The 22,680-nt window shown below is 39.1% G+C and overlaps 1 protein-coding gene across 2 annotated transcripts in view; it reads left to right on the plus strand.

Annotated features, from left to right (window-relative positions):
- Positions 1–2,932: 2,932 nt before the first annotated feature.
- Positions 2,933–22,680, plus strand: part of KCNG3 (potassium voltage-gated channel modifier subfamily G member 3) — a 44,597-nt gene continuing 24,849 nt past the window's right edge. Inside the window, exon 1 of one of the 2 annotated variants that reach the window (XM_027865638.1) lies at positions 2,933–3,603. In XM_027865638.1, the coding sequence (XP_027721439.1) occupies positions 2,933–3,603 (671 nt within the window). The remainder of the gene's footprint in view (positions 3,604–22,680) is intronic. The other variant, XM_027865639.1, reaches the window with a different exon arrangement.

The following is a 22,680-nucleotide window of genomic DNA, read 5'->3' on the forward strand; positions in this document are numbered from 1 at the left end:
ATACAGTCTTGAAGCCTGTGCTTTAGGGAATACTCTCTTCTTTCCTCTCTGCCTAGCCAAGTCCATCGCCAAAACTTGTACTGGGACTAAATTCCTTGAGGAAGCCTTTCCTGATTAGTGTAATGATGACTATTCAGCAAATAAACTGCTACCGAGTTTTTAATCTCATTAAGTGCTTCAAATGTAAATTGTCCAAATCTTATGAGAGGAGGGAAAAAGAAATTGGGCTTTCTTTCTTTAAGAAATGACCCACAACAATTTTACCGAGTAAAGAGAGCCCCAATTCTCTTTTTTTTTTCATAAAAAGTCAAAGCAACAGAGTAAAATGACTTTTTGTGACCTCTAGTGGGCGTTTTTCAATCCTACCAAATTCTAAGTAGGGGGAAAAATGCTTTGAGCTCCCTGTCCCAAGAGATTGTGAATCCATAATAACACCTAGTTCAACAAACTATTTGTTTTTTACTTTCATGTTTTGTTACTAAAACAGTTTAGGCACTGGGAGATCTCTTAGCCGCTGGTGTCACAGTGAAAAGCTAAGAATGTGGGAGGTAATTCAAGACAAGGGAACCCAGCAACCTTGGGCCCAGGCCAAAGTCCTTTGTAGAATCCCTTAAGGGCTGCTTATGCCTCTAAAGGCAAGCACCTTCCCTAGGTCTCTGGGTACTAGAAGCTGCAATCCATCAATGTATACTCAGGAAACCAGGACATAATGAAGAAGCATAATAATGCAACTAGGTTTGCAGAGTTCTTTCCTCACCAAAAACAAACAAAACAAAACAAAACAAAACAAAAAAAATCAAACCCAAAACCCAACCCTATGAATGCCAAGCAAAATCACCCCGTTTTGGAAACGAGTAAATAGAGGCTGAGAGATGAAGTGACTGGCCTGTGGTTATAGAGCTAGTTAGGGACTGGTGATTTGAAGACAGATCTCCAGACTTCGAGAGCAGCCCTCTTCCCTCTGCTTGGCGTTACAGGAGAAAAGAAAAGAAAAGAAAAGAAAAAGAAAAGAAAAAGAATCCTTTCTCCACTACCAAGTCCACGCCCTTTGGGGCTTTTATTTCATTCTAAAGGGGTTGGTAGTGAGAAGGTCTTACTGCAGATCAATACCAAAGTGTTCGCTCCATTTTTTTAAGGTTCCGCGGAGGAGTGTGCTTGTGGAGGCGGGAGAACTGGTAGGGGCGGCTTCTCTTTAGGAGAAGGGAGGAAACTGAGGGAAGCAGCGCGGGCAGTCGACACTGACGGATGGATGCTTTGATGTGTGCTCTCTCTCTACAGCACACATTACGTGGGTCTCTTCTGAGCGGGGGAGGGAACAGAAGAAAGTCGGCAGGAAAAGCTAAGACTGGGGTTTAGTCACCGAGAAATTCATCAGGGACGTTCCAGAACCAGGGCTTGGCTCAGGAACACAATTTTCTGGAAAACGCGCTTCAAAAACACCTTCTGCCACCTCCCTCGGGAGGCCCACTCCCCGATCCCGTGCCGGGCTCTGGGCATCTACAGCTCTTCCCCGGGAACCTCTGGCACCGGGTGTCTTTGGCGGCTGCAGCGAAGACAGGTTGTTCTGCTCTCGCGCCCGCTGCTGGAGCTCTGACGTGAGCATGGGGACCGGCAGCTTCCCCCGACAGCCCCCGGTGCTTCAGGGGGGTCGGGGGTCCCGTCTCATCCGCGGGAGCTCTAGCTTCAGCTCCTCATTTCATCCACCTCTCGCGCCCTCATTTCCCGGGTCTACCACTTCTCTCATCCCCAATTTTGCCACCAGCTGAAGGATTCTCCCTTCTCTCTCTCCCCGTCAGCAGCAGCCGAACAATGCTAGTCCCCACTGTCCCTTCCCCGCCCCTCAATTTCCTCCCCCACCAGCCGAGGGTTTCCCCGACCGTGTCTTCATACCCAGCAGCAGAGGGGGTCTACCAGTCCGTGGGAGCCCCTAGGACTGGCTCGGGGACCTGCCACGGAGGGGTGGGCTGACAGCGTGGGGAACAGGGAGCCCGGGGAATCCCAGCTCGCGAGGAGGGGCCGGAGTAAGGTGGGGCCGAGAGGAGAGGGAGGGGCCGAGAGGGAAAGGGAGGCTGGCGAAGGAGAGGAGGAAGCCGAGCTGGGGAAAGCGAGGGGGCCTGGGGCGGGGAGAGGAGGGAGGGCCGGGAGGGAGGCCCCGCCCACGACTTCTCTGTCCTCCCTCGGTGGAGCCGCCTCGCCGACTCTGTACCTCTGCCTCTGCCTCAGGACGGCTGTTGGCTGCAACCTTAGTCTGAGGGAGCAGCCCTGGGGGCGTCGAAAAGCGTCCCCCCGACCCCGGCATCTCTTCTGCCCGAGCCCCTTCATCCTCTCTGGTGCTGCAGCAGTGGGGGACGGCGCCGACGGCTCATCGGTCCTGGAGGGCGCAGTTCTGACCACCAAGGCAACATTCTCCTGCCAGTGAGCGGGGCATCACTGGCATCGAGGCTGGAGGCAGGCTCACCCCCGGGGGGGGCGCGAGAACTCTGAAGAGGCCACACGGTTCCCGAGGGGCAGAGAATACCGGGAGGGAGGGGAGGGGAAACAGCCGAAGACAGGACCCCACAGTCCACTGCCCCTGACTCCCGCTAGGTCAGAGGAGCTCCGACCTCACGCCATCCCTGCTCTCCGCCTTGCAGGCGGCACTTCGCTGGGGAATTCCTTAGTGCGTGCCCCGACCAGGCGGCCGTGGGCGGCACTGGGGGTGGTTACGGGGCGGCCAGAAGCTCCTTGCAGCCCCTGGGGACCTTTGGGGACATCCAGGAACGCACATCCTTGCCCAGCAGACGTTGGAAGGCTCAGTCTCTTTGGGGGTCCCCAACAGCACGTCCGCCCCCTGACAGGCAGTTACGCCGCGCAGCTTGTTGTGTGCAGAGGAAAGCCAACTGGTGGGGGACCAGAGCCCTGAGCTGACCGGCCAGGCCCGGGGCCGCCAGCCATGACCTTGGGCCGAGGAGGCATGGCTTCGGTGGTGCTGAATGTGGGCGGCGCCCGCTACTCGCTGTCCCGGGAACTGTTGAAGGACTTCCCGCTGAGTCGGGTGAGCCGGCTCCACGGTTGCCGCTCGGAGCGGGATGTGCTCGAGGTGTGCGACGACTACGACCGTGAGCGCAACGAATATTTCTTCGACCGGCACTCGGAGGCCTTCGGCTTCATCTTGCTCTATGTGCGCGGCCACGGCAAGCTGCGCTTCGCGCCACGGATGTGTGAGCTCTCCTTCTACAATGAGATGGTCTACTGGGGTCTGGAGGGCGCACACCTCGAGTACTGCTGCCAGCGGCGCCTAGACGACCGCATGTCGGACACTTACACCTTCTACTCAGCTGACGAGCTGGGTGCGCCTGGCCGCGAGGAGGCGCGGACTGCCAGGGGGTCCGAGCCAGCGGCTGCCAAGAAGCGCTGGCTGGAACGGATGCGCAGGACCTTCGAGGAGCCCACATCCTCGCTGGCCGCGCAAATCTTGGCCACCGTATCGGTGGTGTTCGTGATCGTATCCATGGTGGTACTGTGTGCCAGCACCCTGCCAGACTGGCGGGCCGCGGCTGTGGACAACCACAGCTTGGAGGAACAGAGCAGGTACACCGCCGGCCCTGGGAGGGAGCCTTCCGGGTAGGACGCACCGCTTCTTTGCCCCCTCCCCAGTGTCCAGTCCCGTCCAGTTCGTCTGTCCAGTTTCTCTGTTCTGTCTGCTTACCGGACTTCAGGCCTCTGTTGTTGCCTGAGAGGCCCCAACCTAATAAGCTAAAAGGAAAATAGGGTCTTCCCTCGCACTTCTTTCATTATCCCTGTAGCTCTGGACCTGCCTAGGAATAATAGAGATATAATAGAGGACAAGCTAGGACAGAATAGGGCAGGCAAGTACAGTGAATAAGATTTTATTAAGCATTCCTTTTCAATTCGAGAGGGGAATCATCAGTTATTTGGGAAAATTCCCCAGGTCCTTCGTCAGAGAAAATTGTTATTGGAGACAGAGAAAACACCTTTTTCTGTAATTAAGCTTTTTTTTTTTTTGGTAGGAAGCAACAGGCTAATTGGATTTCTAAACTCCTAGCTTCCTGATTTAACACCTTAGCCTTGAGCTAAGAAGACTTTGAATTATTTGCCCATTTTAGTCAGTTTGAAAGGTTTGCAGGGTTGTTAAGGTGAAATGTGGTGCACTATTGAACAATCTATATACTAAGCCTTGGGCTTGTGTGCTGAAATTGAATTTTTATATCAAAGAAGAGGCTAATTCACCAATACTCCGTAAATAATGTGTATCCTATCCCCCCACCTTAAAAAGTGTTTTATTGATGCAGTCTTGTTGTTGCACTGGTCAGTTCCCCAAAAACCATCCTAATCCCTTCTCTCCTCCACCTGCAAAGTATTTAGAGAACAAAGCAACTGTCCATACTGTGACATCAAAGATTGACATTGGCTTTCAGTCACAGTTACACAAAGTAAAAAACCAACTGCAAAGAAGAACATTTAATCCTATCAAAACCCACATTAACTGTGATTAAAGATCAACATTTCCATTTTCTCTAAAGCTTACCTTGCCCTTTTTATGATGATACCATAATCCTGTGTTTAGGCAGTGCCTGAGCAAAGAAAAGCAGGGTATTTGTTTCACATGTTTAATACTGGTATCTTAGTGCCAGGAATTAATGTAAAGTGCAGTTGTGCCTTCCATAAAAGAAAATGTATGTATGTATTTAGAATCATAGTTGGAAGTAGAGGGACTCAAAAGTGACCTTTAAGACCATAGGCTTTAGAGATGGAAGGGACCTGGGATTTTTACAGTGAAGAAATAGGCTTTGAGAAAAGTAGCTTGTCCTAGGTCTCAGAAATAAGTGACATCTGAGTTTAAACCCAGGTCCATCTTCAGGTTCAGCATGTTTTCTTACTTCACCATAGGGTCCTATTCTAGCTTTACAGCTTTATTTTTACAGATGGAACTGATACAATAAGTTCTCAAAAAATATGCCATGTCGTTAGAGCTTAAAGGTTTCCCTCATCACCCATTACTGCTAATCACAGAGTTCGTAGACTCATGTAGTCTTTCTCTGATAGAGGAGTGCTGATTTGCCTTATTTTACTTATAAATATTTCTTCTTTTTTGGGGGGGGGAAGCGCTATATAAGTCTAATAAGATTGTCTGGTGTCAAAGGGATGCCATTTTGAGGTGAAATAAAAGATACATACTGTGAGAAGAAATTCATTAGAAAAGTCATGAAATTGAGTGTTTTAGGTATCTTATGTTTTTGATTTACATATAAGAATTATCTAGATAGATAAAAAATTGACTAAATATTTATTTACTGTGTGCCAGGAACACTGCTAAGTGTTGAGAATACAAATGCATATAAGCAAACAACACAGTTCTTGTCCTCAAGGAGCTTACAGTCTAATGAGAAAGACAACATATAAAAGGGTGATGAAAATGGAGGGGAGATGGTATGGAAGTAGAAGAAGGCAAAAGAATGCTCATCTTTAAGAGCCAGAGAACACAGGTGCTAGAGTCCAATATCTACTACAGTAGATATTTTAACCTACAGTAAAATTACCATGTATATTCAAACATATAGAAACTCTTGATTCTTTAAATGGGTAATGTGAGAAATAAAGAAGAAATATCATAAGAAAATTACTGGCCTGGAAATGATTTGACAGTATCAGTAGAATTCCAAGGATGTGTTTGGTTGCTCTATATTAGAAAAATAAAGTGGAGAATGAAGACAGTTGTTGGTACAGATCTTGACAGGTCTAGCTAATGTCAGTATATAATGAAGAATGATGACCAAATCTAAAAAAATTCTTGGCAGGAAGAGAGTGAGTTACCTAGAATGTGAAATAGATTTCATTCAGTAGGATCAGAAGATCTATGTTGGAATCCCTTGAGGGCAGGGGGACAAATGATGTATTGTCAGTTGATCATAAGGGAACAGAAGGAGGTCAAAGAGAGAAACTAAGATATAGAGAAAGTAAGAAAAGGAAGAGAATAAGGTGAATGTGTTTTTATAACATTTAGATTAAAACTTATTTTTTTAGCTATCCAGACATTTCAGGCAAAAATAACTTTTTCTTGACTTACCCTGATTAATTGACCCAATTCTATGATCTATCTCCTTGTCTGCATCTTGTATAAAGTACAAACTCCTCAATTTGGCATTTCAAATCCTCACAGCTTGGCCGTGTCATATTCTGCCTTCCAGCTAGTCTGAACTACGAGCTATTCTCCTGACTCAGACCATCTCCCACCTTTGCAGCTTTATACAGATGCTCATGCATCCCTGGAATGGCATCTCTCAACGATGTCCTTGTTTCCTTCAAGGGTTACCTCAGATTCCATTTCTGATGGAGCCTTCCTGTTCCTGTCCTGATCCCCCTAGTTTCTAATGCTGTTTTCCTTTTCCAATTCATATTTTCAATCTATGTAAATGTTTTATCACTTCTAGTAAAATGTATGCTTCTTGAGGGCATTGACTGTTTATCCTTTTGTCTTTTTATGCCCAGCATATCTACCCAGATAGACTATCACAGTGCCTGGATAATTTTTATTTGTACAGTTGGTCTCCACTTAAGAAAACTCTGTATCTGAAAGATTGTGATAACTTGGATTATGGAGGGATTCTTCACTTCATAAAAAAAAATTCACTAGTTCTTTTAAAAAAGATTTTCCCTTAAAATAGAAGGGGAAGGGGATAAGAGAAGGGAGGAGGAGATAGAAGGGAGGGCAGATTAGGGGAAGAATGAACACCATTTTGGGGGGGAGGAACGAGATGGGGAGAAAATTTGGAACTCAAAATCTTGTGGAAGTGAATGTTGAAAACTAAGAATAAGTAAATTAATAATAAAAAAATAGGTTAGAAAAGATTTTCCCTTAACATTTTTGTTGGGGTTTTTTTTTTGTCAGGGGTTTTTTTTGTCATCTCAGGGGCTATTCTTTGTGATCCCTTAATTCAGGCTCCTATTATTTCACCACTGAGCTATTGTAATTACCTTCCATATTGGCTCCATCTCTCGCCTTTATCTCTACAACACTGATAGATTTATATTATTTAAACTACTTTGATTTTGCCCCTCCCTTGCTCAAAACCTCTGCAGTTCCCTAATACCAACTAGATTAAATAAATTCACATTTGTAAAGTACTTTAAGGTTTACAAAACACTTTCATCAAAATAACTCCAGTGATATAGTGTAAGTAGTAGTGTAAGTAATAGATGAAGAAATTGGGTCTCAGTGAGGCTAAGGGACTTGTCCAAGGTCACATTGTTAAGTAAATATTAGAACCAATCTGTGAATCCAGATTTGACTTGTATTTCTTCTGCTATGCCATTCAGCCTCTCAAATAAACAAGGTAAATAAAATTTACTCTGGCCTTCAACCTTCCTTCCTAGCCTTATCTCATTATCTTCAATATATTGTGTAGTGGGCACTTTGCTAGATGCTAGAGTACACAGAGAAATAGTCCCTGCCCTTAAGGTATTTACAGTTTACTAAGGGGATAAGTAAATACTGGATAATTTGAAGGAGGAGAGAGAACATTAACAATTAGGGGTATAAGGGAAAGGTTTTCAAGGATGAGTTAACATCAGAATGAACCTTAGAGGAAGGTTAGAATTCCAAGTCAGGACTAGGGTGCTATTAGTATAATGGAAAGGAAAGGGATGTATATGAAAGGGAACAATCATTTTGTAAGAGCCTACTATGTTCAAGGCAGCATTTGAAGTGCTAGAGATAAAAATAGAAATAATAAAACAGCTCTGCCAGTAAGGAAATGACATTTCTTTTAGGGGGTGGGGGAGATATAGGCATGCAAACAATAAGCAAATACAAAATAAACCAAGGTCATTTGAAATGGGAAAGAGCCTAATGACTGAGAGGACAGGAAAAGCTTCAAGTAGTAATTGATGCCTCAGCTGATGTTATGAAGGAAGTTGTGGATTTGAAGAGGTACAGAAGATTGAAGGATTGACAATACTGTGTATGAAGTAGAGGACTTGGGCTCAAAGCCTAATTCTGCAATTTGTCACTCTTTGTTTCAGTTTCCTCACTCTAAAACAAGGGGGTTTGATTTGGTGATCAATATTCTAACTGTAAATCTTTGATCATGTGACTTGAGGGCAGATTGGATATGAGAGGGAGGAAGGAAAGAAGGAAGGAAGGAAACAAGCAAGTATTTATTAAGCATTGACTATATGGCAGGAGCTTTATAAATGTTATTTCATTTGATCTCACAATAACCCTGGGAAGTAATAATAATAATAATAATAATAATAATAATAGCTAACATCTATATAGCACCTGAAGCAGCTAGGTGGCTCAGTGAATAGAGTTCTGGGCCTGGAGTCGGGAAGACCTGAGTTCAAATTTGGCCCCAAACACTTAGTAGCTGTGTGACCCTGGGCAAGTCACCTAACCTCTGTTTGCCTTAATCCAGTAGAAAAGGAAATGGCAAACCACTCTAGTTTCTTTGCCAAGAAAACCCCATGGACAGTATTGGTGTACTATGGCCCACAAGATCATGAAGAGTCAGAAATGACTGAACAACAACAACAAATACAGCTACTTGGTGTCAAGCACTTTACAAATATTAAATTTAATCTAATTAGATCCTCACAACAACCTTGGGAGATAGGTGCTATTATTACCTCCATTTTACAGTTGAGGAAACTGAGACGAAAAGGGGTTAAGTGGCTTGCCCAGGGTCACACAACTGGTAAGTATCTAAGGCTGGATTTAAATTCAGGGCATCCTGACTCTGAGCCCAGTGCTCTATCCACTGTACCATGTAGCTATCTTAATGAGTGTTTGTTGATTGACTTTTAAAGCACAGGACCTAAAATAAGGAAGACATTGGTTTGAATCACATTCAGATTCTTACTAATTATATGACCTTGGACAAGTCATCTCTGAACTTTAGTTTCCTCCTCTATAAAATCATGGGATTGAACTTATTGACCTCTAAGGTTCCTGTCAACTCTAAATTTGTGATCTATGAGGATCAGCTTACATTTTCAACCTTATTACTCTCCTTCAATCACTCTATTAATCTGGCCAACCTTGATCCAGTCAACCTTGTCTCCTTGCTTTTCCTCCTACACAAAAGTTCAACCTCCAGACCCTTAGTACTCTAGGTCCCCATGCCTGAGATGCACCCTCTCCTCACCTTAATATCTTAGAATCCCTGGTTTCCTTCAAAGCTCTGCTTAAACACTTCCTGGTACTGGAGTCTTTTACTGGTACCCCTGGCTCCTAGTACTTTTGCTCCAAAATGATTGCTTTGTGTATCTCTTACATCTTCTTGTATGTTGTATATATGTGAGAGAATAGAAGCTCCTTGAGAGGAGTCACTATTTCATTTCTGCCCTTGTATCCCTAGTGCCTGCCTAGCACCGAATTCTAACTTCTGGAGGATAGGCTAGGTAATCTGGGAAGCAATGAATTTTTTTCCTCCCTTTTGTTTTTTCCTTCTTCTACTCCACATACTCTACTAATTTGCATCCTCTAAAAGATTTAGTTCATTATATTTCTTTACTTTTTTTGTTGTTTTCTACTTAATAAATCTTGTTTGTTTTCATTCAATGTTGAGAACACGTTCCTTAGAGCTCCCATATTGAAATTTTTATCTTAAATTTTGATTGTATTGTTCTTAGTTTTTTGGCTTAAAGTCATAACATTTTGTAGATTAAATTTAGGAGGTAGTTGTAAACCGCTTTCTATGTAAAGGCAGTAATTAAAACTGGGAATCTGTCATTTGACTTTTTATTTCAAAAACTGTATCTCATACACACATATATAATGTATGTTACGCATATACATAAACAACATATTTATCTGCTTCAGCTGCCAGCGCAGCAAACTCTTTCGAGTCCATTTTTTAAGACACACACACACACACACACACGTGTGTGAGTGTGTGTGTGTGTGTGTGTGTGTGAGAGAGAGAGAGAGAGAGAGAGAAAGAGAGAGAGAGAGAGAGGGAGAGTGTGTGTATGTGTGTGTGTGTGTGTGTGTGTGTGTGTGTGCTCATACACATACATATATATTTGTGGTTAAAGCATGGACTCAGAGTTTGCCGTGCCGGCAGTTAAGATAGATAGATACTTATGAGATACCTTCATCTCATGGCAGTCATTGCAAGTTCCCAATCTGATCCTCAGGAACCTGATTTTTTTCATCTCAATCAGAGATGCTTAGGTCCTTGGTAAATGGGTCACATCACTGAAACTTACACAAAATGGCTTTTATAAACCAGAATGATGATTTGTTTATTTACAATAGGACATATAATTGTCAAAGCAGTGGGAGCACTTCCATTAACTGGAAGTTATCATCGACATTCTCATCTTAGGAAAGTCTACTTGGAAAATAAAAGTATTAATAGATAATTGCATGGCGAATACAGAATCTGAGTAAAGGAAGGAAAGTGACCTTAAGGGATGGCTTGTTGTAGTGGATAGAATGCTAGACCTAAAGCTAGGGAATCCTGGATTCAAACCTTGCTTCAAGCACTTACTCTCTCTATGACTACGGACAAATCACTTAAACTCCGTAGGTCTCACTTTTCTCATCTGTGAAATAACGGTTGGACTCAGTGACCTTTGACGTTCCTTTTAGCTTTAAATCTATGGTCCTATTAACTAGCCCCCCAGCTAGTAGTGCCTTCCCTCTCAAATTACTTTGTTCTCAGCTAGAATAATTTACATCAGTTTTAAAATTTTTTTTAGAGTAAATCTCTTGGGTTGATTCAATAGAAATAACTAAGCAACTCTCAGTTTTCAGTTTGGCTTAGCATTCACCAAATACATCTGTCATCATGTTTCATTGTGATAGATATGGGTCCATTCCTTGGGATGGTTTCAAGGGAGGATATGGACAAAAGTCTCATAGGATAAGAAGCTGTGGCTGGATTGTGATCTGTGCCAATGAGATTGTTGAAGTATCAAAGACAGACAGGTTATAATTTGTAAAATTATAGCCTGTTTTACATTAACTGTATTTTAAATTAATTCCTTTTCAAGTGAAAGACCAAATGCTTTTGCTAAGATGCAGGAAAGGCTCCAATCTTCTTAGTGGAATGCTTATGAACAATTTTCTAGGATGAATTACTTTGGTATTTGGGTAACCTCATTTGTTTTATATTAATTTTTAAAAAAATTTAATTACTGAAACTTAAATACACAATAAGAAGAGAAAAGAAACATGATAAACTTAAATATTGAAACTTGTATACCAAATAAGAAAAGAAGAAAGCACATCATGTGCATAGCAGAATGTAAGAGAGGATTCAAAATATATAGCAATAAATTTACATTTCAAGAAAGCCTATATAATAAATACTATGCGTTATATTGAGAGCTCTCCATCTTTTCTTTGCTTCCTTGTTAGTTTTCCTGTTCTTTACTGTACACTTTTTACTTTGTTCTTTTTTCCCCCTTCTTGTCCCCTCCCACCTAGAAGGCTACAATTCAGTGCAGATTTATTTATGTATAGAAATCTGTATGTGTATATATGTATATGTGTATCTACATATTTATATCTATACATAAATATAAATTTATAAATATATATGTTTATATCTATACATAAATATAAATATATAGATACACATATACATATATACACATACATACATATAATGACATATACTTTCCCTAGCAAATTCTATTTCTGATCTTTGTTTTTATGTTTCTGCATATGTCTTATTTCCTATCCCTCCTAACTCCTCTACTTTACTTCTACCACTACCTTGCCCTCCTATTACTTAACCTACTCCTCCTCCAAGGATCCCTCTCTTATCTTCCTATTCCCATACATAAACCTCCTTCTATATCCCCCTTTTACCTATTCCCTCACCCTCCCCTCTAGAGATCCCTCCCTTATCCTCTCCTTTCTCCTTATCTCCCTAACATTTTCTTTCTTTTTGAATTTAGAAGACTTTTATACTCTTCTAGATATATACATAGATAAATATATATATACATATATATGTATTTTTCCCTTTTGAACCCTTCCTGATGAAAGTAGGTGTCCAGAACTAACAGTCTTCCTCCCCCATCTAATTCCTCTGTGTCAGTTCTTCCTCTTGTACCTCATTTGTATAAAATAATTACTCTTTTTAGGTGTTCCTAAACAGTTTTGATTTTTAAAGTCATATCATGCTCAGGTCTACCCTAATCTTTTTTATGAACTACCCAATTAATAATATCAATCTTAGACATATGTTTTACATTTTACATGCATAAAAAGTGAACAGTCTGTCCTTATTGAATCCCTTGTAATTAGTCATTACTGTGTACCTTATGTTTCTCTTGGCTCTTGTATGTCAAATCTATTAAATTCAGGTTGTTGTTTTTTTAACAAAGTTCTGAAAGTCTTACAGTTCATTAAATGTCCATTTTTTTTTCATTCAGGATTATGCTTAGTTTTGCCCAGTATGATATTTTCGGCCAGAACCCTAGTTCTTTTGCTCTTTGATAGTGTTCCAAGACCTGTGGTCTTTTAGTGTAGCCACTGCTAGGTCTTGTGTGATTCTAATTGTGGCACCGCCATATTTAAATTGTTTTTTCTTGTTGCTCAGAATCGTTTCTTCTTGAGCTTCAGGTTTTGGAATTTGACTATAATATTCCCATGGGTTTTCCTCACAGGATCTCTTTCAGGTGGTGATCAGTGGATTTTTTCTCTTTCTACATTCTCCTCTTGTTCTATTGCTTCAGGACAATTTTCTTTAATTATTTCTTGTATCAAGATTCTTTTTTTTTAATCATAGCTTTCAGGTAGTCTGATTATTCTTATGTTTTCTCTTCTTGATCTGTTTTCCAGATCAGTTGTTTTTCTTATGAGATGTTTCATATTTTCTTCTAGTTTTTCATTCTTTATATTTTATTATTTCTTGATCTCTTATGACTTCTCTGGCTTCCTCTTGCCCAATTATGATTTTCAAGGAGTTGTTTTCTTCCTTAAGATGCTGGATCTCCTTTTCTAATTGGTTGACTTTCTTTTAATAATCTTGTTTTTCTTGGATTGCTCTTTTTTTTTTAGTTTTTCCTCTCTCTCTCATTTGATGTTTAAAGTCTTTTTTAAGTTCTTCTATTAATTCTTTTTGAGTAGGTGACCATTTGATATAACTCTTTAGGGTAGAAGAGGGTTTCTTTGCTTCAGTATCCTCCTCTGAAGATGAACTCTGGTCTTCTCTGTTCCCATAGTAACTCTCTATGGCTGTATTCTTTCTCTTTTGCCTGTACATTTTTTGTAGTATCTTAGTTTTTATAATCGCCTCAAGTCCTGGGGTAGGAGGGATGATGCCTCTGTCCTCAGATCCTCCTTCAATTCTCCCCTCTGGCCTGGAACTGGAGCCAAACCCTCCAGCCTCCTGTAAGTACCTACAGCCATTGGCATCCCTGCCCCGCTGCTTCTGTACTCACTGGGCATATGCTGGTTCCTTCTCACCCCTGCTGTGTCTCAGCAGCACAGCTGCATCTGGCATTCCTTGTCAGCAGAGGTTCCCTTAATCTTCTCGGCTCAGATCCCCAACACCCCTCATTGTCTAGGGGGTTAAAGTTCCTGTGGTTGGGGCAGAGGCAGCCTTCCAACCCAGCTAATCTCAGGGTTTGCCTATTATTTAAACTGACCTAGGACCTAGTCTGGAGGCGTTTACTCTTCACAAAGACCAAACCTCATCCTGGCACTTTTCTTGAGATCATCTCTGATTGTCCCAGGAGTACTCCTGTTCTGCCCCTACTCTTATTCATTTTTACTGCCTCTCCCTGAGGCTCTATTTCATTGTTTTTGTGGGGGAAAATCTTGACAGCTTGGAATTTTCTGACCTACTCCATCTTCCCAGAATCCTCTTTCTACATTAATTCTTCTTTTTTAATGTTTATTTTTTTATTTTTAACATGAGTTTTTAAAACTTTGGGTTACAAATTTTCTCCCTTCCTCCCTCCCTACCCACCCTCATTGAAAAGGCAAGCATCTCGATACAGATTATAGACTACGTTAATTCTTAACAACGTGTTGGGGGGGGACTTCTAACCTTGTTCTGAAATATCTGCAGCCCCCAGTGCAAATAAATTGGATTATTTGAGAATTTAATCATATTCTTGATCCATGATTGTGATAAAGTATAAACCAGGGTTTTAGTGAAATTCTACAGGAGTACAATACTCAATGACAAATAGGCAAAATCTTTTTTTAAATTTTTTTTTTAGGCAATTGGGGTTAAGTGACTTGCCCAGGGTCACACAGCTAGTAAGTGTCAAGTGTTTGGTGTGAGATGGGATTTGACCTCAGGTCCTCCTGACTTCAGGGCTGGTGCTCTATTCACTACGCCACCTAGCTGCCCCCCAAAATCTTTTTTTTCTGTCATTTTAGAACTCACTGTAAACATTGCTCATTTATCGATTCTCTTACCCTAACCAAAGTGCTAAAAGTGCTCATTTCTTTTCTGAAAGCAAAACATTTTAGTGTTATTCTTAAATATTTTAATATTATGTAAATGATCATTTTTATAACATACGGAAATTTCAAATCACTTCTAAGTAAGATATGATATTTTGATAGTATTACATAGAATTTTTTTTTACACCACTAAAAGCCATAGTTGATTATAAAACCAACCCAAGTTGGCCCTTTAGAGACATATAGAGGGTTTTTTTTGTCCTTTTTGCTTCTCTGAAGTGCAGCTTTGCCTCTCTCTTGGCTGATAATAACTTGGCTGGTTATACCTTCTAAGATACATTTGAACTCCTAAAATAAAAAAAATTATTTCATTTTTCCATCTGAGGGTTTTTTTTTACTAAATATAGGAGTTGAAGCAGTTATGCATATATGAATAATTTCTTAGCTTATGAACAGTCAGAACTTGTTAACATTTGAAATGTAGAGGCAAAGCAAATATGGAATTGAGACAATTATCTGAATATTTTAGACCAAAAATATGTTGGAGGAGAAAAAATTTCCTTAACCTTATCCATAAATTGCTTAGTTTGCTAAGCTTATTGCCTTCTGGTATTTTTATATACAACAATGTAAGTCTACTGATGACTTAGGTTTCCTCTTATTTGGATTTTTCAATATAGCTTTAGAATTGAATAATAATAACATTCATATTAGGCTTTAAAGTTCAGAAAGCACTTCACATACATTATCACATTTTAGACTCCCAACAACCCTATAAAGTTGGTGACAGAAGTATTATCATACCCATTTTACAGATAAGGATACTGAGGCTTAGGAGGGTTAAGAGATGCCTGTAGCCACAACAGTTTAGGTATCAGAAGCAAGATTTGAATTTAGATTTCCCTCATTTCTAGTCTAGGACTATATACCATGTGGAGCAGATTCCAATATACAAACAGGTTGTATTACCAAAATTATCTGTGGTTGTAGTACTCAAGCCTGCTGTACTACTCAAAATATGCCATACTTTGAAATATTCAAATTTCATTGATTCAGAGTTCATTCCAATGATGTCAGTCAGAATCCATCCATGTGTGCCTATCCTATTCAACCCTATTCAATCCAACAGTTTGCCACAGATGGTTCACTCAACATCCTGGAATCCTTCCTTATTCTTTTCTGACATCATGAAGATTTTCTTACCTGGCTGCTATACTCTGGACTTATGCAGGAACCTTATCATCCTTCAAGATCAAATCAACATTGGTACTCACACCTTACCAGTCCCTTCTGCCCTGGGACTCTGAATGGAGGGTGGATCAAAATGCTTCTCTCTAAACCTCCATTTAAAGAGGGCCTCCAGGCCAGCTAGCTCTTCATTTCCCACCTGGCTATACTACTTGGGAATGCTCCATCATGTATCCTACCTTTATCAACCTCCTTCCTCCACCAGGTACCTTTCCTTCCCTGACTTTGCATCTTTTTTTTCAATGTTGTTTCCTGTCCTAAGATTGTAAACTCCTTGAGAGCAAAGACTTTTTAATATCTGTGACTCTAGTACTTAGCACAGTGGCTGGAACATACTTTAATAAATAACACTTAATAAATGTTTATTGACTGACTGACTGAGGCTACCAGTGGAACCCTCTGTCCATCCCCCATTCATCCTTAGCTCTCATTATGTGACTAACCCATCCTTTGTTATGTAGCTCTTTGATGACATCCTTTACTCCAGTTCCTCAGAGGTCTTTGTCTCTTCTGTTATAGCCTATTCACACCTACCATGTGCCTTTCATTACCGTCATCTTTAGTTCTCTGGGGCAGTGGTGTTCCAGGTCTTGCTTATATACACCAATACTAGTGAAATGTTTGTATTGAAAAAGATGAGCCTTAGCTGTTACAGAAAAAAGAGTTTTAAAAAATGCTTTGCAATTTTCTGGAAGTCATTTAGCTTGCTCTCCTTTTCCTTTTCAATTACTTGCCCCTAGCACACTGCTCATCTGTATTGTCTGTTCCAGATATACATACTGTTGGACCAGCTCTACAGTGAATCCATTCAGAAACATGTTGAAATGGGCCATAGACTTTCTTCATCTATTTGTTCTTTCCCCACGTGGATGGACAGGCCAAAATCTTTTGAGTGATAATAGATCTTTTTCAGAAGTGTCTCTGTGGTGTCTTGGGACTCAATGCAATCAACACAATGTCATTTGCAAATGAAAGATCTGAAGAACTTCACCCTCCACTGAGGATTCCTTATTATTCAGAACTCTTCACTGTATTTCCTCTATCACATTGGCAAATGATATTGGCCTTGTTTTTTATGTTTATAAACCTGATGTTTATTATTAGAAGGTCAATGAACAGATTATTTCTATTACATCCTCCAAGAAATTTTAAATGATCTTAATATTTAGACAGATGAAACTTGTTGTAAAAGAGCCTATAAGGTGGTGTTTTATTCTACTGAGTTAAATGTTTTTTCAAAAAAAAAAGCATAATGGCATCTTTTGTTCTCTACATCTTTCAGTAAATTTCAAGATAGTAAAGATGTGACTGAATATCATTTGTGAAAGTCATTTTGTTCCCTCTTTTTTTTGGTAAATAATTATTTTATTTTTTTTCCAATTACATGTAAAGATAGTTTTCAACATTCATTTTTTATAAGATTTTAAGATCCAAATTTTTGTATCTCCCAACCCCATTCCCCAAGATGGCAAGCAGTCTGATACAGGTTATACATTTGCAATTATTTAAAACATATTTTCACATTAGTCATGTTGTGAAAGAAGAAATAGAACAAAAGGGAAAGTCATGAAAAACAAAAAAAAAGTGAAAATAGTATGCTTTGATCTGCATTCAAACTCTATTGTTCTTTCTCTGGATATGGATAGCATTTGCCACCATGAGTCCTTTAGAATTGTCTTGGATTGTTGTATTGCTGAGAAGAGCTAAGTCAATCACAGTTGGTCATCACATAATGTTGCTGTTACTATGCACAATGTTCTTCTGGTTCTATTAACTTCACTCATCATCAGTTCATGTAAGTCTTTCCAGGTTTTTCTGAAATCTGCCTGCTCATCATTTCTTATAGCACAATAGTATTCCATTACATTTATATACCACAACTTGTTCAGCCATTCCTCGATTGATGGGCTTCCCTTAAATTTTCAATTCTTTGCCTTTGTTCCCTTTTAATACACTAATTGAGGGTAAAAATAATCCTCCTAATGATTTTGTATAGATGAGAGGTTAAGCATGTAGTTAGTTGTTAATGTTTCCAATCACCTTACTTTGATGTAATTACGGTCTAAAAATTTTTTGTACACTGTTGGTACCTTCCCTTCCTTGAGATTCCTTGAAAAATGGCCCTGAATACTCTAAAAATTGTTTCACCTCCAGCATAGTTTTTCTCAATTTATGTTTGATCTAATTCAGTTCTTTACTATCTTTGTTTTTCCTAATGCCTTTTCTACTTCTTATGTAAATACTTCAGGGACTGTGCCATTAGGGATCAAGTTTGGGGGTTCCATAATCATTGATGGATAAAATATTTTGTTGTAATAAATTTTTAAAATTTTTCTTCTACTTGTACTGATTTTTTGGTTTTCATTTTTTAATGTACTTGGGATGATTTTGTTTAGTTGGATATGCTGCCAAACTTCCTTTGGACTGGTTTTACCCCTCCACTATTTCTGTCTGCTTTATGAGTTGATGTAGTTCATAACCTCTCACCATCCTTCTTTGTAAGATTTTACAAATATATATTCTAACTTAGTGTTGTCCGGGGCAGGAAATTCTTTCCATTTTGCTAATTAGTCAAATATTTGCTGACTTTCTGGGCTTTTTTGTTTCCTTGTAGCATTTATTTTACATTGGTTTAACTTCTAGAGAACATTATTATGGTTGGTGTCAATGACATTTCTTTGATCCATTTTTATACTTTTTTTTCATTTTTATACTCTTTTTTTCTACCCTTCATAGAAAACATCCTTTATAACAAAGAATTTTTTATTTTTTATTAATTTATTTTGATTTATCAACAATCACTTTCATAAGCTTTTGAGTTTTAAATTTTTCTCCCCCTCCCTCTGACCTCTCTCCTTAAGATGGTGCACAATCTGATATAGGCCATACATATACGTTCCTATTAAACATATTTTCACATTAGTGATGTTGTAAGTAAGAATTAGAACCAATAGGAGGAACTACCAAAAAGAGGAAACAAAACACAACAGAAGAAAAAAATAGCAAATATATGTTTCGATCTGCATTCAAACTCCTTAGTTCTTTCTTTGGATGTGGATAGCATTTTCAATCATGAGGCCTTTGGAGATGCCTATACAAATAATTTTTAAAAAAAGAATAAGATGAGAAAAATCAACCTAACTGATTAATACATCAAATAAGTCTGGAAGTGTATGGAGTTTTCCACACTGGTAGACCTCCTACCTCACCTCTACAAAGGAATGAGGGAAGGTGTCTTTTCATATCTCTTCTTTGGGATCAAGCTTGTTCTTTGTAATTTTGCAACATTCTTTTTTTATTGTTTTGTAAGTTTTTTTTCATTTTCATTGTAGTATTGTCATGTATGTTCTTTTCTTGGCACAGCCTACTTCCTTTTGTATCAGATCATATAAATCTTTCCATGATTCTATGTGTTCATCATATGTTGTTTCTTATATCATTCTAACATTCTATTAAATTAATGTAATACAATGCATTCAGTTGCTCCTCAGTCTATGGGTATCTATTTGCTTTTAGTTCTTTGCTACCAAAAAAATGCTGTTATAAATATTTTAATATATTTTCAAGCTTTCTTTTTATCAATGATTTCTATTACTAAGAGTAGAATCTCTGAGTCAAAGAGTATGGACATTTTAGCCACTTTATTTTTAATCATTCAAATTGCTTTCCAGAATGGTTGTATTGATTCACAACTCCATCAGCAATACCTTAAGTGTGCCAACCTTTCCACAACCCCTCCAACACTGGACCCTTTCTGGTTTGTTGTCATCTTTGCCAACTTTTTGGATGGTAGATGAAACCTCAGAGTTGTTTTATTTTGCATTTCTCTTATTTTTATTTCGATCATTCTTTCAAATTGTGAAGTTTGCATTTCTACTTGTTCATCTGGTCACTTATCCATTTAATAATGACTTCATTTTTTCTATATATCTTGTTTAAATAATTTAAGGTCAAACCTTTTTAACTGTGTGCCATATCTTTTTCTCATTACTGTTATTGTTTGTTATATATTCTTATATTAGATCCAACCGTTTGATAGTCTGACTGTGCCCAGACAGCTGAGTCAGGAATGACTCTCACATTCATATAAGTTTTTTCCTGCCTGTTAAAATGTAGTCAGTTTCATTTTTAAAGAATGCTATTTAGTGCTTACCATATCCATTGCTATCAACTCTTTTTTATCTCTATCTTTATTTCATTTTAATTTTTAAAATTAAATTTCAGTCAAGGAATATCTGTCTGTTCTCCCTCTCAAATATCCTCTTAAGTCTTCAATGAAAAAGAAAGAACAACAAAACTCCCATTAAACAAACAAACAAACAAACAAACATGTATAGTCAAACAATAAATTCTTCCCATTGGCCACGTTCAAAAAAAGAAAAAGAAAAAGAATGTCACTGCATTGAGTCCCTCACCTCTCTGTGAGGAAGAGGGTAGCGTGTTTTATCATGATTACTCTTGAACTGTAGTTGGGCTTTGCGTTAATCAGAGTTCTAAAATCTTTCATTGTTTATCTTTATGTTAAGATTGTTATTTAATAATAATAGTAGCTAGAATTTATATAATATTTTAAGGTTTGCTAAGCACTTTTAAAAATGTTATCTCATTTTATTCTTATTACAACTCTAGGATGTAGATACTACTCTTATCCCCATTTTACAGATGAGGAAGCAGAAATTAAGTGACGTGCTCAGCGTCACACAACTAGTAAGTGTTTGAGGACAGATTTGAATTCAGGTCTTTCTGATTCCAAGTCTAGCACTCTGTCCAGTGTGTCACTTTGCTGCCTAAATTGTTCTCCTGATTCTGCTCACTTCACTGTGAATCAGGTCATGTAAGTCTTCCTAGGTTTCTATCAAACCTTCCCTTTCATCATTTCTTATAGTACAATGGTACTCTATCACATTAATTGTTCAGGTATTTCCCAATAGATGGGCATTGCCTCAGTTTCCAATTCTTTGTTGCTGCAAAAAGAGTTCCTATAAATATTTTTGTACATATGAGTTCTTTTCTTCTTTCATCTCTTTGGGGTATAGAACCGAGAGTGGTATGCTTGGGTCAAAGGGAATGCACAGTTTAATAAGTTTGAGGGCATAGTACTAACTTGCTTTCCAGAATGACTGGACCAGTTTACAATTCCACCAAATGTGCTTTAATGTACCTGTTTTCCTGTAATCTTTCCAGCATTTGTCATTTTCTTTTTTTTTTGTCAACTTTTCCAATCTTCCAATTCTTTTTTGTTTTAAAGAAAACGTTCATGATATAGAAATGTGAGGTTCCTGTTAATCAACAAGTCTTTGAGGTTTTTCTCAATGTGAGCTCTTTAGGGTACTAACAATCGAGTTAAATTATTGACAATAAAAAAACCTCATTCTTAGCACATTCTGTCTAGGCACAATTTGGGGCACACTTGGTGATGCTGTTGTTCTTAAGGGATATGTAAATCTAGTCAGGAGGTGGGAGGTAGTATGCTCTATTCAGAAGTCTAGTGAGGAAGATGAAAATGCTTTGAAGTTGGTTTATTCTGCCCTGTCTCTCTCCAGCCATAAGCAGAGGTTGGTCATGTTATAGTTTCCACCCAGTCTAGAAACCTAATGTGGCAGTGGGTAGTCTTTGTCCTGATCCCCCTTCACTGACTGAGTGGGACCAAGGTATCCTGATCTGGAAGCCTAGTAAGACAGTGAGAGATGCCATCACCAGCTGAGGTTTAATTTGGAAATCCAAATATAATCCATGTCTATTCTTCTCCTGTAGCCTCATCCCTCACTGAAAGAGATAATGCCTCCTGTCCCCTAAAAGTAGGAGTTTTTAACACTATTTTGTGTCATGCACTCCTTTGGCAGCCTGGTGAAGTCACAACCTTCCTTCTCAGAATAAGATTTTTACCATTCTGGAGAGCACTTTGGAACTATGCCCAAAGGGCTATAAAACTGTGCACACCCTTTGATCCAGCAATACCACCGCTAAGTCTGTATCCCAAAGAGATCATAAAAAAGGAAAAAGGACCTATATATACAAAAATATTTACAGCAGTTCTTTTTGTAGTGGCAAAGAACTGGAAATTGAGGGGATGGCCATCAACTGGGAAATGGCTGAATGAGTTGTGGTCTATGAATGTAATGGAATACTATTGTGCTATAAGAAATGATGAGCAGGTGGATTTCAGAAAAACCTGGAAAAACTTACATGAACTGCTGCTGAGTGAAGTGAGCAGAACCAGAAGAACATTGTACACAGTAACAGCAACATTGTACAATGCCTCGCTTTGATAGATTTAGCTCTTCTCAGCAATACAATGATCTAAGACAGTTCCAAAAGACTCATGATAGAAAATGCTATCCACATCTAGAGAAAGAAGTACGGAGTCTGAATGCAGATTAAAACATACTATTTTCCCTCTTTTTTTTCTTTCTTATAGTTTTTCCCTTTTGTTCTGATTCTTCTTTCACAACATGACTAATGTGGAAGTATGTTTAACATGATTGTACATGTATAGCCTATATCAGTTGCTTGCCCTCTTAGGGAGGGGAGAGGGGACGGGGGGGGAGAAAACAATTTGGAACTCAAAATCTTATAAAAGTGAATGTTGAAAAAAATTTTAATAAAAAAAGAATAAAGTTTTTATTTTTGAAAAATTTCTAATAGAAGGCAAATGATAAGTTTCAGTTAGAATTGGTGAAAATAAAGATGTAATTTATTCTCATCCAAGATCATAGTCCCACCCCTATATGTATCCACGTACTCAATGTTCTACGGGTTAAGAATTCCTGCCTTAAAGAATCAAAAGCTCTTCCCAGACTAATATCCACATTGACATTAATCGCATAAACAAGGATAATAGGCTTCAATCTGATTTTTTTTTTTTTGGTATTTGACAGACATGTAGACATATATAGAATGCAAAAGGAGGTACAGTCAAGAAGTAAGCAGTTTTAGTAAGCATATTTGCTTTTGACTAGCGGCCAAGAAGGACAAACCTCGATCTGTTTCTCCTTCTGTCTTCTTCCCCTAACTGAGCAGGAAATAGAGTAGGAAGTGATCATCCAGTCAGT

The sequence above is a fragment of the Vombatus ursinus genome, unplaced genomic scaffold (genome assembly GCF_900497805.2).
Source record: "Vombatus ursinus unplaced genomic scaffold, bare-nosed wombat genome assembly UNPS02014778.1, whole genome shotgun sequence".
In the NCBI taxonomy this organism is placed as follows: domain Eukaryota; kingdom Metazoa; phylum Chordata; class Mammalia; order Diprotodontia; family Vombatidae; genus Vombatus; species Vombatus ursinus.